This window comes from Neodiprion virginianus, chromosome 2, assembly GCF_021901495.1.
Source record: "Neodiprion virginianus isolate iyNeoVirg1 chromosome 2, iyNeoVirg1.1, whole genome shotgun sequence".
In the NCBI taxonomy this organism is placed as follows: Eukaryota; Metazoa; Arthropoda; class Insecta; order Hymenoptera; family Diprionidae; genus Neodiprion; species Neodiprion virginianus.
The window spans coordinates 41,310,305-41,324,916 of NC_060878.1; the positions used below are offsets into that span (position 1 = coordinate 41,310,305).

General features: G+C 39.4%; 1 protein-coding gene across 2 annotated transcripts; it reads right to left on the reverse strand.

The window, feature by feature from the left end:
* Positions 1–683: 683 nt before the first annotated feature.
* LOC124297052 (ATP-dependent RNA helicase DDX42) lies at positions 684–4,879 on the reverse strand. Of its 2 annotated transcripts, XM_046747641.1 has the most exons (10): positions 4,715–4,879; positions 4,281–4,504; positions 3,907–4,179; positions 3,246–3,786; positions 2,925–3,153; positions 2,553–2,827; positions 2,311–2,461; positions 1,791–2,131; positions 1,596–1,724; positions 684–1,515 (listed from the first exon to the last, which is right to left on the reverse strand). In XM_046747641.1, exons 2-10 carry the CDS (start codon positions 4,493–4,495, stop codon positions 1,309–1,311), a joined length of 2,361 nt encoding a protein of 786 aa, XP_046603597.1. In that variant the 5' UTR covers positions 4,496–4,504; positions 4,715–4,879; the 3' UTR covers positions 684–1,308. The 2 variants fall into 2 exon arrangements, with proteins under 2 accessions (XP_046603597.1, XP_046603598.1); XM_046747642.1 differs by lacking the exon at positions 4,715–4,879 and having other exon boundaries at positions 3,907–4,169; positions 4,281–4,421.
* Between the last annotated feature and the right edge of the window lie 9,733 nt (positions 4,880–14,612).

Sequence of the window (14,612 nt, forward strand, 5' to 3'; positions counted from 1 at the left end):
GGCACGATCAATCGTTATACCAGAGTTTAAATTACGCAAGGCTCGATTCCTGAGCCCGTTTCAATACCCATTTGAAGTGAAAACGACGATTTGCGATCGGAGAGAGAGAAAAAAATGTTACTAAACAGGTTCTTTTTTTCCAATCGTTCAAAGTGAATCATATCCATTTTGGCACAAATTACTCAACTGCGCGCACAGTACGAGCGAATTACTCAAAGGTCGTTCTTCAACGTGGAGAGATATTTATCGAACAAGTATTTAGCGCAAAGCAGCATTGATTAGCTGCAAACTTGGTTAAAAATATGAAAAAAGAAATTTATTAGAAATATTTGACCGAGGAAATTCAAACATGGGTATAAAGTAGCGCGTTTCTTTCATTTTTCATTTTCATTTCTTGGGTATACGAAACGGAATACATAATATCATATTCTCTGCATATAGTATGTATTGTAGATCTTTAAAGCAAATATTCATTACGTTTTCGTAACGATTATACATATATTAATTTTTTTATAATTTTTTGCGAGGAGTTAACCGCTGATGACCTTATTCTTTTTATACATTGCCACAAAAATTCACAGGAGATATTGAGATAAAGATTAGAACAAGTATAGTTAGACAGTTGTTGCTCCGTAATTGGACAGTAGTTGACTCCTCGGTTAGACATTTTTTTTTTTTTATGATTGCAGTTTTATATTAAAAATAGAGATAAATCTAGTAACGACTCATTATTGTATCGGAAATAATATGATGTACTAGATAACTAGTAATCTGCGATTAGCACTATATGTTGCAATACAAGCAGTATAAATTTGACCATTGAGAAGTACATCTTGCCTAATTCTATTGTTTCTCTGGAAAATACATAAATATTGCGGATCACAGCGGAGCCCTAAATCATCTTATAGCGGATCGCATTTGTATCTTGAGTGTAAATTGATCATGGCTAGGAGTTTTGGGTGAATGCGAAACAAGCTAAAAGACCATTTACTGGATGCTGTGAACCCTTCCCTATAAATCTGATCGTTGTTGGAAATAGAAAATTATGTAACTCGTGCAGAGGACAAACTAATGTAAAAGATGTATGATCGTTGAATCAACTTTATCTTTCGTATATCAATAAATATGATTAAACAGGAACCTAAGGATCAAATTGGCACACGACTCGCACGGAATTGGTAAAATGAGGATTTATTTTCATTATAATAATATAAAACAAAACAGGCTTTGCAGTCGGTGTATTTGCGATGATAGAATAATCGTAGATTTGGGCTCACTGATATGGCTTGGCAGCAATTTTAATCCGACTCACTCCCATCGACTCTTTCTGACCCTCCGCCTTTCTCCCGTTGCCGCAGAGTTAGAATTCTGATATTCCTGGCCCTCCGACTGCTCGCTGAGACCGGCGGCTGACGTAGGAGGTGAAGAAGAGGGTAGCATTGGCGGAGGCGGGGGCATCACGACGGATGCTGGCTGAATCGTTTGCTCCCACGTGTGATCCGAAGACGCACGGAACTATAACAAAAAACAAACAAATAATTAAATAATTTTCGAACGGTTCGGCAAGTGGCAGCGATTACAATATAAGATCATACCTGAGTGTTGTACTGGCTTTTGAAGGCAGCTTTCATCGCCGAGAGTCGATCGCTTCCCGGTCCATGTCTCTCCAATTTTTTGACTACTTCGCTGATGTCTTTCGATGCCGGATTCGAGGATCCGCCACTCTGTAGAATTGAAGGTGAATTAACGGTGTACAAACGTGTACTTACAATTACGTGTTTGCAACAAACCTGTCCACTGTTTGTCCCATCGGACACTCGACCTCTGAACCCGAGTCCTGCACCACCGACGTTCAAGCTTTTGCCTTTTCCACCTTTAAATCTCGATTTTCGGAACCAGGCACTTTGCAAGGCCAGATCGAGCAGACCTTTCGGTACATCTTGATTCGCTCCCTCTAAATTTCTCACTAAATGACCAGCGAATTCTTTATCTTTGTCAGTGACCAGAGTGAACGCTGTTCCCTTTTCTCCTGCTCGACCTGTCCTTCCTATCCTGTGTGTGTGCGTGTCTATGTCGCGCGCCACATCGTAATTCAGTACCGTTTTTATGTGAGGGATATCCAAGCCGCGAGCTGAAGTTAAGAGTATTGCGATAAATATACCATGTAGAAAAACTTCAGACCACACGTCTGCCTTGTTCTCATAAAAGGTATCTCGACGTGATAAATCAGGGGGAATTGCAAAATCAGTTGAGAGATTTCTTTGAATAGTAAATTTCAATATCGTTATTTCTGTCACAGATGTAGCTTACCTGCAACATCGGTAGCGACAAGTATACTTATTTCTTGTTTCTTGAAAGCAGTGATAACTTTGTTTCGTTCGATCTGGTCCATATCACCGTGCAACAGGAGAACATCGAATTCCTTCAATTTTAGATTGTTCGAGACCTCCTCAGCGTTTAGCTAAGATCAAAAATTGAAAAACGCTCAAAGATCGTAGCCTGTGTTTATTTGCCGTAACTGATTCTCGTTGGTTTATTATAATATTCCGCACCTTTTTAGTTACAAATATGAGTAAACTACCAGCGCTGAGAAATTCAACAATGTTATGCAGTAGCCAAGACCATTTGGCAGCAGGATTACTGTTGAACATGACAACGTGTTGCGTCACGTCTGTGTTAGCTTCTCCTACATCTCCTTGGACAATCCTTATAGGATCCGTGAGCACGTCACGTGCCAGTTTTTCAACCCTCTTCTTAAAAGTCGCACTGAACAGTAGCGTTTGTCTGTCTGGTCTGACATGGTTGCAAATCGACCTTACCTGTGGTTCTGAACATTGTATGTGATAAAAATGAGTTTGTTTGTACAGAACAGTAATGACTTTTGATGTTTCAATGTAAAGGATATCGCTTGGCTGCTCACTCACCAAAACCCATGTCAAACATTCTGTCAGCTTCGTCAAGCACGAGAAATGAGACTCTAGCCAAATTGGTAGCCTTCATCTTGACCAAATCGATCATTCGACCAGGAGTAGCAACGACTATTTCCGCACCTCCTTCCAAGGCTTTGCTTTGCTCCCATTTACTGCCACCTCCGTAGCAACAGCATACTTGTATGTTATATACCTTGCCAAACTTCTTAGCCTCTTGGTATATCTGCAAGAAGATAATTTTCGAGTTAATTATTAAAGTTTATAATTTGTCATTTTCTACAACTGACGTGAAATTATCGTTGCTACAAATTTTACCTGCTGTGATAATTCTCTGGTTGGCGCTAATATCAGACCGATTGGCCCATCGCCTGGCTTTAGTTCTTGCTGATCCATAATGTGCACCAACATCGGCCAAATAAACGCCGCTGTTTTTCCACTACCAGTTTTAGCAATTCCTATCAAATCCCGGCCACTCAGAGCAGCAGGTATCGCTTGTGCCTGAATGGGAGTCGGCTGAGTGTACTCGTTTTTTCTAATCGACTTTATCAAAGCATCGTCGAATCCGAAATGTGCAAAGCTGGTGACTGGATTGGGCGCAGAAGGACCGGTCACTTTGATTCCCAAGGTCTGCCGTAAGTCCTCGACTTGCTGCTTGTTTAAATTTGCAATCTCCTCGTGTACGTTATAGAAATTCTTTTCAAATGGTTCGTAGTTTATTTCACTGTGATCAATCGGAGGCAAGGGATCAATGTCCTTCTTTTTTGGTGGTGGTATTGGGTTCCCATCTTCGTCATACTCAATCTCCTGATCCGAGTCATCTTGCTGAAGCCCTGCTGTAGGGTTTTCTTCCATATATCTAAAAAACGAAATGCAGTCATTTTTATCACACCACTTTGAACTTTCTTGTGATTGTTTACAATATAGAATTTTTAGTGAATGGAAGGCGTCGTATGCTTTTTTATAAATAAAATATTACTTGTAGTAACTCTCCTCGTCGTCTTCATCATCGATATCAGTTCTGATTCCCTTGGATTTGTCTTCCATTCTCATCTCTTCAGCCAGCTCAGCTTCGAATGTATTCTTTTTAACTTCAGCGTCGATTCCAGCCATAAACGCGTCGAGTGGATCCTCGTCACTGTCACTTTCCTGTTTTCGATTGTCTTTCTTCATAAGTTCGTAGGTCGGAGAACCAGGCGCAGGGATATATTCCAATGAGGAAGTCGGCGCATCGTCATCATCCTCAAAATATCTGATTATGTAAATTGATTTTATAATCGACTTACTTTTTAAACTAAATCCTATCTGGGAAACTTCAATAATAATAGTAACTACCGACTGAACAACACTTACTCTTCCTCAGTTTTGCTTCGCTTTTTAGGTATCCCCCAGTTTGCAGATAGAGCGTTCTCGGTTATAGAATTCATTGTATGATAGCCCTGTTTGCTGAGAGTCGAGTTGTTCGGAGGTGGCGGAATGTTGACGCCGCTTCTCTTGGTTCCAGCCATCTGAAATCCAGCGAAGCCAAAGCCCTTTGGCTTGTTACCACCTCCCCGGTGGTAACTCATTTTTCAGTGCTATCATAAAATCGTTGTAAATACAAAATCAACTTCAACTTGGTGTACGGTAAATATTTCAGGAAAGGATACCAAATAGCAAAACTGTATACTCAGCCCGGTTAGGTTAAGTACATGGTTTACTCTACGAATGAAGCAAGAATGTAATTTCCCGCTATTCGACTAAGGGTGCCCATATAATTAATTGAAATTCTGTGGTACTTTACTCACATTAATCTGGCGATATTCGAATAAAATTACGATCACTGTTACATTTAACAATGGTAAGGTGGTCGATGGCACCGGACACTGGACGACCGAATTAACCTCTTTGCGAACGAGTGAATCTCGATGAATCTACAGACCGCCTGCAGCAGCACTAGTATAGAATAAAAATGTCCGAAATCACGCTACGAGCAGATAACAAAGTTCTCTTTCTCTCTTTCTAATAACGCATGCGCAATACGCCATCGCAGCTGACTATATTTAGACTTGGGGGCAATAGCAGTTTCACGTATTATCAACCAAGTAACTAACCACATCGGTAAATGAAAATCTTCATAACCAACAACTATCTATATTTTACAAAGGCGAGAAAATACGTAGATAAAAATGGGAAAGTAAAAACTACACGCGAGTATGCGTACATGTATAAGTACGACTTGAAATAGCGATTGACATGAAACTGTAGTGAGCGCGAGGTAATACTTTGATTTGAATCGTTACATTGCTACTTTGCCGGAACACGTAGTTATAATCTGTTATCCCGCATCAAAGGAAATTGAAATGAATATGGTTACACTTTGCACTGTAGTACATAACAAGAAGATAACCCGAGAATTTCTTTGCACGGATTTATAAAGGTTTGACTATTGCATTAAACGTATCGCCTGCCTCTTTTGAAAAGCAATCCTGTGGGTTTATAATTGAACATGCAGATCATATTGTCAGAAACCAGAATCACCCTTACCATATGAAAAGATCTTTTTTGGAATATTTAGTGTTACAAGTACGCGTGATAGAATTTTATTATTGTTAAGTGAAAAGTGTGTCAACCCAAAAAGTACAGATACGTGGCTTTGGAATTTGATATAGATGTCAAGAATAAGTAAACGATTGGTTGCAAAATCATCCGAAAACTTGGAGTCTTCTGTACCCCATGATCCATTGCTTATCTTTAAGAAAAATTATCAACGTTAGATATTACCACTGATATGTGGGAAACGTGTTTTTGTTTGCGGAATTATACGAAAAATATGAAAAACGTCGAAAGCCTGCACTCTAAATGTTACCCAAACCTCGACTCCAACTGATGCAATTTAAAATTCGAAAAATCTCCAAAGACTCCAGGAGTTTAGATGTGTAAATTCGTGATCTTGGAAACGGGTGAAGCAACAAAGTTAACAGCAAATCGATCGTGTTATTCAACTCGCTGCAATCAGTTTTAGAATTTTAGAATTTTAGCGAGGCTTTTGTGAGTTCGTCGTCAGCCGCTGCAGCAGGCTCAATTCGCACCACCCACTGAAGTCGGGCCATACATTCCGAATATTTCCACAATGGATATCAATCTGTGACTGAAGATGTATATTTTCATCAGCGTTCTCTATGAGTATGTAGATCTATCCCACCTTCCACAAGTATACTTTTATTCCATATTCCAACAGGCTAATTTATGACTCATTCGTTGACTGAAGAGTACATCTTTAGTCAACGGCTGACCATTGAAGGGCCTAGCCGCTTGAGTCTCGAAACAGCAGAAAAAATAGAGTGCGTATTTCTTGTCTGAAATGTGAAAACTAAAATCATTATACATCATATCATATCATCGTACAGCATGCATCATACGTCATGCATCATACAACATACATAGTATTGAAGTTCGAAACCACAGTTTGGATGTCGGATGTTCAGAAAGTGACGTCACACAAAATTTTTTTCTCTTGACATCATCTATCTACTTGAAAATCTGCTAGCCGAATTCCTCAGTCTGGTAACAACCGCGCAGTAGAGAGGACGTATGAGAATCGCGCTCCGCAGATTTCGAGTTCGGGGTTCTCTACCTCCTGGATCCTGCGCTCCGGGTCCGCTTCCTGATGCAACGCGAGTTCCAGGAGAAGCGCGCCGTGGTCCCTGCGCTCCAGGTCCACTACCTGGTGAAACTCGACTTCAGGAACAAGCGCTCCGTACTTCCTGCACTCCAGGTCCGCTACCTGGTGAAACTCGACTTCCAAGACAAGCGCTCCGTGGTTCTGGTGGTCCAGGTCCTTGACCTGGTAACGTTCGACTTTCAGGACTAATTTTCCGTAGTTCTGGTTAAACCTGTCATGTTCACAATAAATTATTTGAATTCATTTTTCGTGCAAGCCCAAATTCATTAGCTATCAATGCGCTAGTAAAATTCCAATAATTTTTCATAATTTTCTCATAAACTTCTGGGTAAAATGTGACATTAAAAAAATTACATTAATCCTTACACAATATTTTTGATGAAATCTAATACTTGTAATATTTATTGGTGTTCGAGGTATAACCCGAGGTGGTCAGCGGTGGTCGTTGGAGGTGGTTGGCGGTAGTTGAAGGTGGTCGGAGGTTAACAAGGAGGAGGACGACGAGGAGGACGAGTATTTGTGCTCGGTGAGTAAAACATTTTTATAATATCTGATGGCAATTGTAATTATATTTCATCTAAAATATTTCAAACTTGTCATGTTTACAATAAATTATTTCAATTAATTTTTCACGTAGGCACATATTCAGTAACTTCAAATGTGCAAATAAAATTTATTACATATTAATTAATTAATTGATTATATTGATCCTTACATAATATATTTGATGTGTTCTTATACTGAAAATATTTATTACTATTCCAGGTATAACCCGAGGTGGTTATCGGTGGTGGTTAGAGGTGGTTGGCGCTGGTTGGAGGTGGTCGGAGGTGAACGAGAAGAAGGACGAGGAAGACGAGGAGAACAAGGAGGACGAGGATTTGTGCTCGGTGAGTTTAACATTTTTATAATATTCAATGGAAATTGTAGTTATATTCGAACTTGTCATGTTTACAATAAATTATTTCAATTCATTTTTCGCGCAAGCACATATTCAGTAGCTTCAAATGCACTAATAAAATTTATTACATATTAATTAATTAATTAATTAATTATATTGATCCTTACATAATATTTTTGATGTGTTCTTACACTGAAAATATTTATTATCATTCCAGGTATAACCCGAGGTGGTTAGCAGTGGTCGTTGGTGGTGGTTGGAGGTAGTCGAGCTGGACGAGGAGAACAAGGTGGACAAGGAGGATGAGGATTTGTGCTCGGTGAGATTAACATTTTTATAATATTTGATGAAGAAGGATCAGTATCAGGAGTAGGAATAGGAGTAGGATCAGAAGGAGGAGTAGGAGTAGGATCAGGAATAGGATCAGGAATAGAATCAGGAGTAGGAGTAGGAGTATGAGTAGGATCAGAAGTGGGATCGGGAGTAGGAGTAGGAATAGGATCAGGAATAGAATCAGGAGTAGGAGTAGGATCAAAGAAATATGTAGAAATAGGAGTAGAAGTAGGAGTAGTAGTAGGAATAGGACTTGGAGTAGGAATAGGAGTAGAAGTAGTAACAGTAGGAGTAGTAGTAGGATCAGGAGTAGAAGTAGGAGTAGGAATAGGATCAGGAGTAGGAGTACAAGTAGACGCTAGAGGGGCAGCCTAGACAGAAAACGTACCTAAGTTAATTTTCAGGGTATTCCTCAAGGTGCGACGTCTTCAGAGGTACCGGCACGACTTGATCGGGCGTCTCGACGTCCGGCGTTTCCCACTCTCCTTAGGGTTACCCCTTCCCTCCCTGTCGCGAGGCCGCCGTTACACGCGATTTTGGGTATTTTATGCTCCGTGCGTAGGCGTATGTTGATTTCGAGGCCAGTTCGGACTAGTAGAAAAAATCCAGAGTTTTCAATTTGGACGTGTAAATCGTATTAGTGTGCACGATCGTATATATAGGTATGTACGTGCGTGCGTGTGTGCGGGAGGGGGGCACTTGTATGATCAACAATTTTTACTGATAATTCGAAATTTGTTTTGAATAGAAAGCACTAATTTTAGATCTTGTTTCAGGTAACTCTGCACATACCTTCGATCTGTTCGCTATATTGGTACACGACGAGTGAACCTCGTTTCGTGGGCTCCATCCGATTGGACTCAGCAACACGAATTCGTCGCCTAATTCTCGGAAGTGCAATAACAAAAATTAAACGTGAAATAGTTGTAGCTATTATGAGAAAGGATAAGTTAGGTTAAGGATCTCTGGATAGGTGCACTCTGGTTTAATGACATGAAACTGCATATTGAAGCGTTCGCTGAAACTGTACTTATGACTAACTCCTTGAATGCGGGAGGATTACAATACAAGGAGGCGTTTGGACAGCATTGCAGCGCTGCGACATTCTTGAATAACGAACAAAGTACATCGGATAACCATCGGAAATACAACGTGTTTAATTTCTTCGTGATACCTGCTTCCACAACTGACACATAATTCATATCTATTCTAATGCTCGATACAAAGCATTTATTCTGCAAGCTATTGAATCGTCTTATGTCAGATGAGATAAGTCGGAACGCATGATAGATGATCAAAAATGATAACACAAAATAATATGCACGTGAAAAAACACACAAGCCTCACTAGCATACAGTGAGAATATGCACGTCCGACTCCTTAGCTGTGGGTCCTACGATGTTCTGGATGCCGTGATTTTGACGATTCTGAATGATGTTGGAATCGATTCTTGAATGCATTATTTCGACGTAATTTTGCGACAGGAATCGTTTGGGCGCGGTCCAAATACGCTGCGCGCAAGAAATCCAGAATTGCAGCCAAAAGCATCCGATTCCTACCGAGTTGTCAGATGGATGGGAAAGGAAAATTATGAATTCACAGTGACAAAGTTTTTGTTTCAGTTCAGTTACAGTTTATTCAATGTGCCTTTCTAATACAAGTGTTCGCGTGACAGTGTACGGTACTTCAACAGGTTGCCTAATAGTAGGTATTATAAAGTTGAAGACACAGAGAATATGAGGAAAGAGAAGTACAATATAAGTTGCTTTGAGCAGAATGCGTGAATGGTTATATGGATGTGAGGTATATGTTGTAAAGTTCAAGTTCTAAGCTATACACGTGTGCAATGTACATACCTCTGAAGAATACGATGTGAATAATATTGGAATTTTACTACTGCATGTAACCTGTACTAAAATCAATAAACTAATGAATTTCCCTGTATCCTTGACGCCTTTTTTCTGCTGTTGTTTTTACGGTATTTCTAGTGTATTTTCGGCGTTCCTGGGTGTACCATTGACTGGAACACGGACATACGAATGAATTGCGAAGCAAACGATTTTTTGCTAAAAAAGTGAACCCTTTGCATTTTTGAGGAAAATTTTCGCGATTTTGAAAAGTGTTGGAATAAATTCTTTCTTGCACTATTCCGACGTAATTTTGCGAGAGAAATCGATTGGGCGCAGTCTCGATACGCTGCGAGCAGCGGATCAAAAGTTACAGCCAAAAAACCAGAACCTGTGTTTTCGACATTTTTCAGCAGGTGCTTTTTCCTTCGTAACTTCTTCCCTGTTGATCCCACGCTCTTTTCGCTGCGTTTTCTGAGTTCCTGGGGGTCCAATTAGTCAGGAAATAGTCATACAAGTCGAATCTGAGACCACAAATTTTTGGCTCCAAAAATGAAGAAAAAAGTAAGGCTAACCCCTTTGCATTTTTGGGGAAAATTTTCGCGATTTTGAAAAGTGTTGGAATAAATTCTTTCTTGCACTATTCCGACGTAATTTTGCGAGAGAAATCGATTGGGCGCAGTCTCGATACGCTGCGAGCAGCGGATCAAAAGTTGCAGCCGAAAAACCAGGACCTGTGTTTTCGACATTTTTCAGCAGGTGCTTTTTCCTTCGTAACTTCTTCCCTGTTGATCCCACGCTCTTTTCGCTGCGTTTTCTGAGTTCCTGGGGGTCCAATTAGTCAGGAAATAGTCATACAAGTCGAATCTGAGACCACAAATTTTTGGCTCCAAAAATGAAGAAAAAAGTAAGGCTAACCCCTTTGCATTTTTGGCGAAAATTTTCGCGATTTTGAAAAGTGTTGGAATAAATTCTTTCTTGCACTATTCCGACGTAATTTTGCGAGAGAAATCGATTTGGCGCAGTCTCGATACGCTGCGAGCAGCGGATCAAAAGTTACAGCCAAAAAACCAGAACCTGTGTTTTCGACATTTTTCAGCAGGTGCTTTTTCCTTCGTAACTTCTTCCCTGTTGATCCCACGCTCTTTTCGCTGCGTTTTCTGAGTTCCTGGGGGTCCAATTAGTCAGGAAATAGTCATACAAGTCGAATCTGAGACCACAAATTTTTGGCTCCAAAAATGAAGAAAAAAGTAAGGCTAACCCTTTTGGATTTTTGGCGAAAATTTTCGCGATTTTGAAAAGTGTTGGAATAAATTCTTTCTTGCACTATTCCGACGTAATTTTGCGAGAGAAATCGATTTGGCGCAGTCTCGATACGCTGCGAGCAGCGGATCAAAAGTTACAGCCAAAAAACCAGAACCTGTGTTTTCGACATTTTTCAGCAGGTGCTTTTTCCTTCGTAACTTCTTCCCTGTTGATCCCACGCTCTTTTCGCTGCGTTTTCTGAGTTCCTGGGGGTCCAATTAGTCAGGAAATAGTCATACAAGTCGAATCTGAGACCACAAATTTTTGGCTCCAAAAATGAAGAAAAAAGTAAGGCTAACCCCTTTGCATTTTTGGGGAAAATTTTCGCGATTTTGAAAAGTGTTGGAATAAATTCTTTCTTGCACTATTCCGACGTAATTTTGCGAGAGAAATCGATTGGGCGCAGTCTCGATACGCTGCGAGCAGCGGATCAAAAGTTGCAGCCAAAAAACCAGGACCTGTGTTTTCGACATTTTTCAGCAGGTGCTTTTTCCTTCGTAACTTCTTCCCTGTTGATCCCACGCTCTTTTCGCTGCGTTTTCTGAGTTCCTGGGGGTCCAATTAGTCAGGAAATAGTCATACAAGTCGAATCTGAGACCACAAATTTTTGGCTCCAAAAATGAAGAAAAAAGTAAGGCTAACCCCTTTGCATTTTTGGCGAAAATTTTCGCGATTTTGAAAAGTGTTGGAATAAATTCTTTCTTGCACTATTCCGACGTAATTTTGCGAGAGAAATCGATTTGGCGCAGTCTCGATACGCTGCGAGCAGCGGATCAAAAGTTACAGCCAAAAAACCAGAACCTGTGTTTTCGACATTTTTCAGCAGGTGCTTTTTCCTTCGTAACTTCTTCCCTGTTGATCCCACGCTCTTTTCGCTGCGTTTTCTGAGTTTCTGGGGGTCCAATTAGTCAGGAAATAGTCATACAAGTCGAATCTGAGACCACAAATTTTTGGCTCCAAAAATGAAGAAAAAAGTAAGGCTAACCCCTTTGCATTTTTGGGGAAAATTTTCGCGATTTTGAAAAGTGTTGGAATAAATTCTTTCTTGCACTATTCCGACGTAATTTTGCGAGAGAAATCGATTTGGCGCAGTCTCGATACGCTGCGAGCAGCGGATCAAAAGTTACAGCCAAAAAACCAGAACCTGTGTTTTCGACATTTTTCAGCAGGTGCTTTTTCCTTCGTAACTTCTTCCCTGTTGATCCCACGCTCTTTTCGCTGCGTTTTCTGAGTTCCTGGGGGTCCAATTAGTCAGGAAATAGTCATACAAGTCGAATCTGAGACCACAAATTTTTGGCTCCAAAAATGAAGAAAAAAGTAAGGCTAACCCCTTTGCATTTTTGGCGAAAATTTTCGCGATTTTGAAAAGTGTTGGAATAAATTCTTTCTTGCACTATTCCGACGTAATTTTGCGAGAGAAATCGATTTGGCGCAGTCTCGATACGCTGCGAGCAGCGGATCAAAAGTTACAGCCAAAAAACCAGAACCTGTGTTTTCGACATTTTTCAGCAGGTGCTTTTTCCTTCGTAACTTCTTCCCTGTTGATCCCACGCTCTTTTCGCTGCGTTTTCTGAGTTCCTGGGGGTCCAATTAGTCAGGAAATAGTCATACAAGTCGAATCTGAGACCACAAATTTTTGGCTCCAAAAATGAAGAAAAAAGTAAGGCTAACCCCTTTGCATTTTTGGCGAAAATTTTCGCGATTTTGAAAAGTGTTGGAATAAATTCTTTCTTGCACTATTCCGACGTAATTTTGCGAAAGAAATCGATTTGGCGCAGTCTCGATACGCTGCGAGCAGCGGATCAAAAGTTACAGCCAAAAAACCAGAACCTGTGTTTTCGACATTTTTCAGCAGGTGCTTTTTCCTTCGTAACTTCTTCCCTGTTGATCCCACGCTCTTTTCGCTGCGTTTTCTGAGTTCCTGGGGGTCCAATTAGTCAGGAAATAGTCATACAAGTCGAATCTGAGACCACAAATTTTTGGCTCCAAAAATGAAGAAAAAAGTAAGGCTAACCCCTTTGCATTTTTGGCGAAAATTTTCGCGATTCTGAAAAGTGCTGGAATAAATTCTTTCTTGCACTATTCCGACGTAATTTTGCCAGAGAAATCGATTGGGCGCAGTCCCGATACGCTTCGAGCAACGAATCAAATCTCAATTCTAAGAATTCTTTTTGTTTTTTGGGTGAATTTTTTCATCCGCTCAATGCAACGACTGTAAATGACGTTTGGGGCTCTGGACAAGTTGCAGAAATGAGTTTTATGTATCTTTTCCACCAACCGCGAATTTAGGAATCATATTCGGTAATTCAAAAATACTACACCATTTTAGTTTCATTTCTCTTTATCACTTTAACCGTAAAGGACGTTCCAATTTTCAAATACGCTATTCAGTACAAATTTCTGATCGTATGTAGGAGACCAGAGAAGTATTGCAATTCAAACTTTTTGTTTTCTTCTGAACACAATCCATTTCACATTTCCTAGATTCTCAGGTCGAATCAATTAATAACTAAGCCATTATCACTCCCATTCGCTATTTAGTACATAACTTTTTTTACGATGAAGTGTGTTTCCTGATTCAAATACCGCCCTGAAAGGGTAAAATGATCTTTACTGAGTTACACATATATACTTAGACAATTAGAAAGTTGGAGTTGGACATGATAGGCGCGAAAGACATGAGTATTGCCATGTTTCGCTCGAGAATTTGCCCTCAGAGCCAAAGAAACGAAAACAAAATAAATGAGTGCAAAAATAATATTATACCATTTTACGGAGATAAAACAAGAACATTTTTATACAATGACGTAGTAATTCGTATTTTATTTCTTTTCTTACAGTACTTGTGTATCATTACAATAGTAGGAATAAAGTTTGGATTATCGCACTTAAGAGACAATAATAATAATAATAATAATAATAATAATAATAATAATAAACAAAAACCGTTTGATTGTAAATGGATCAAATAATGAATTACCCTTACGTTTAATATTGTATTTTTCTCCACACATAAAAAAGTGTTACAAATCTTAATCTTGTTACGCTCGGATAGCCTCTATGTTTATTCTTAAGTGTAGACCTCTTGTTGAACAAAAAAAAAAAAAAAGAAGAGAAAACAAAAATTGCATAAATTGTAATCGATTTTTAATGTCATCACAGAGAATCAAAACAGTCGATAGTATTTTGTACATACAAGTCAGGTATGTAGTTAAATCTTTAATTTCACCTGTGTTTGATACTCTGTATTTCCTAATGTCGATATATGTAATGTGTGTCGAAGGTTTAGTATGACACGTTTGCTACGAGTAGGCCAAAATTGCAACAGTACGCTTTTAATAAATGCAGGAACTACAGAATAATTATTTCTATAAATTATATTATTTATTAAATTTTTTAAATATATATTATATGCAAATATATTTTCGTATCTAAAATAATTCGTAAACGAAAACCGGTTTCATAGATCTCAAATGGAATTGTACTTGTTTCAAAGAATTGATAATATGTGTATAAAATTCCTCGGATTGCCGAAATTCGGATCGTTCAATACTTGGATTAAATATTTCGGTGCGAATTGACGAACAGTTACAACAAATTTTATCAACAAACGCTATATAATAGGCTACGATGTA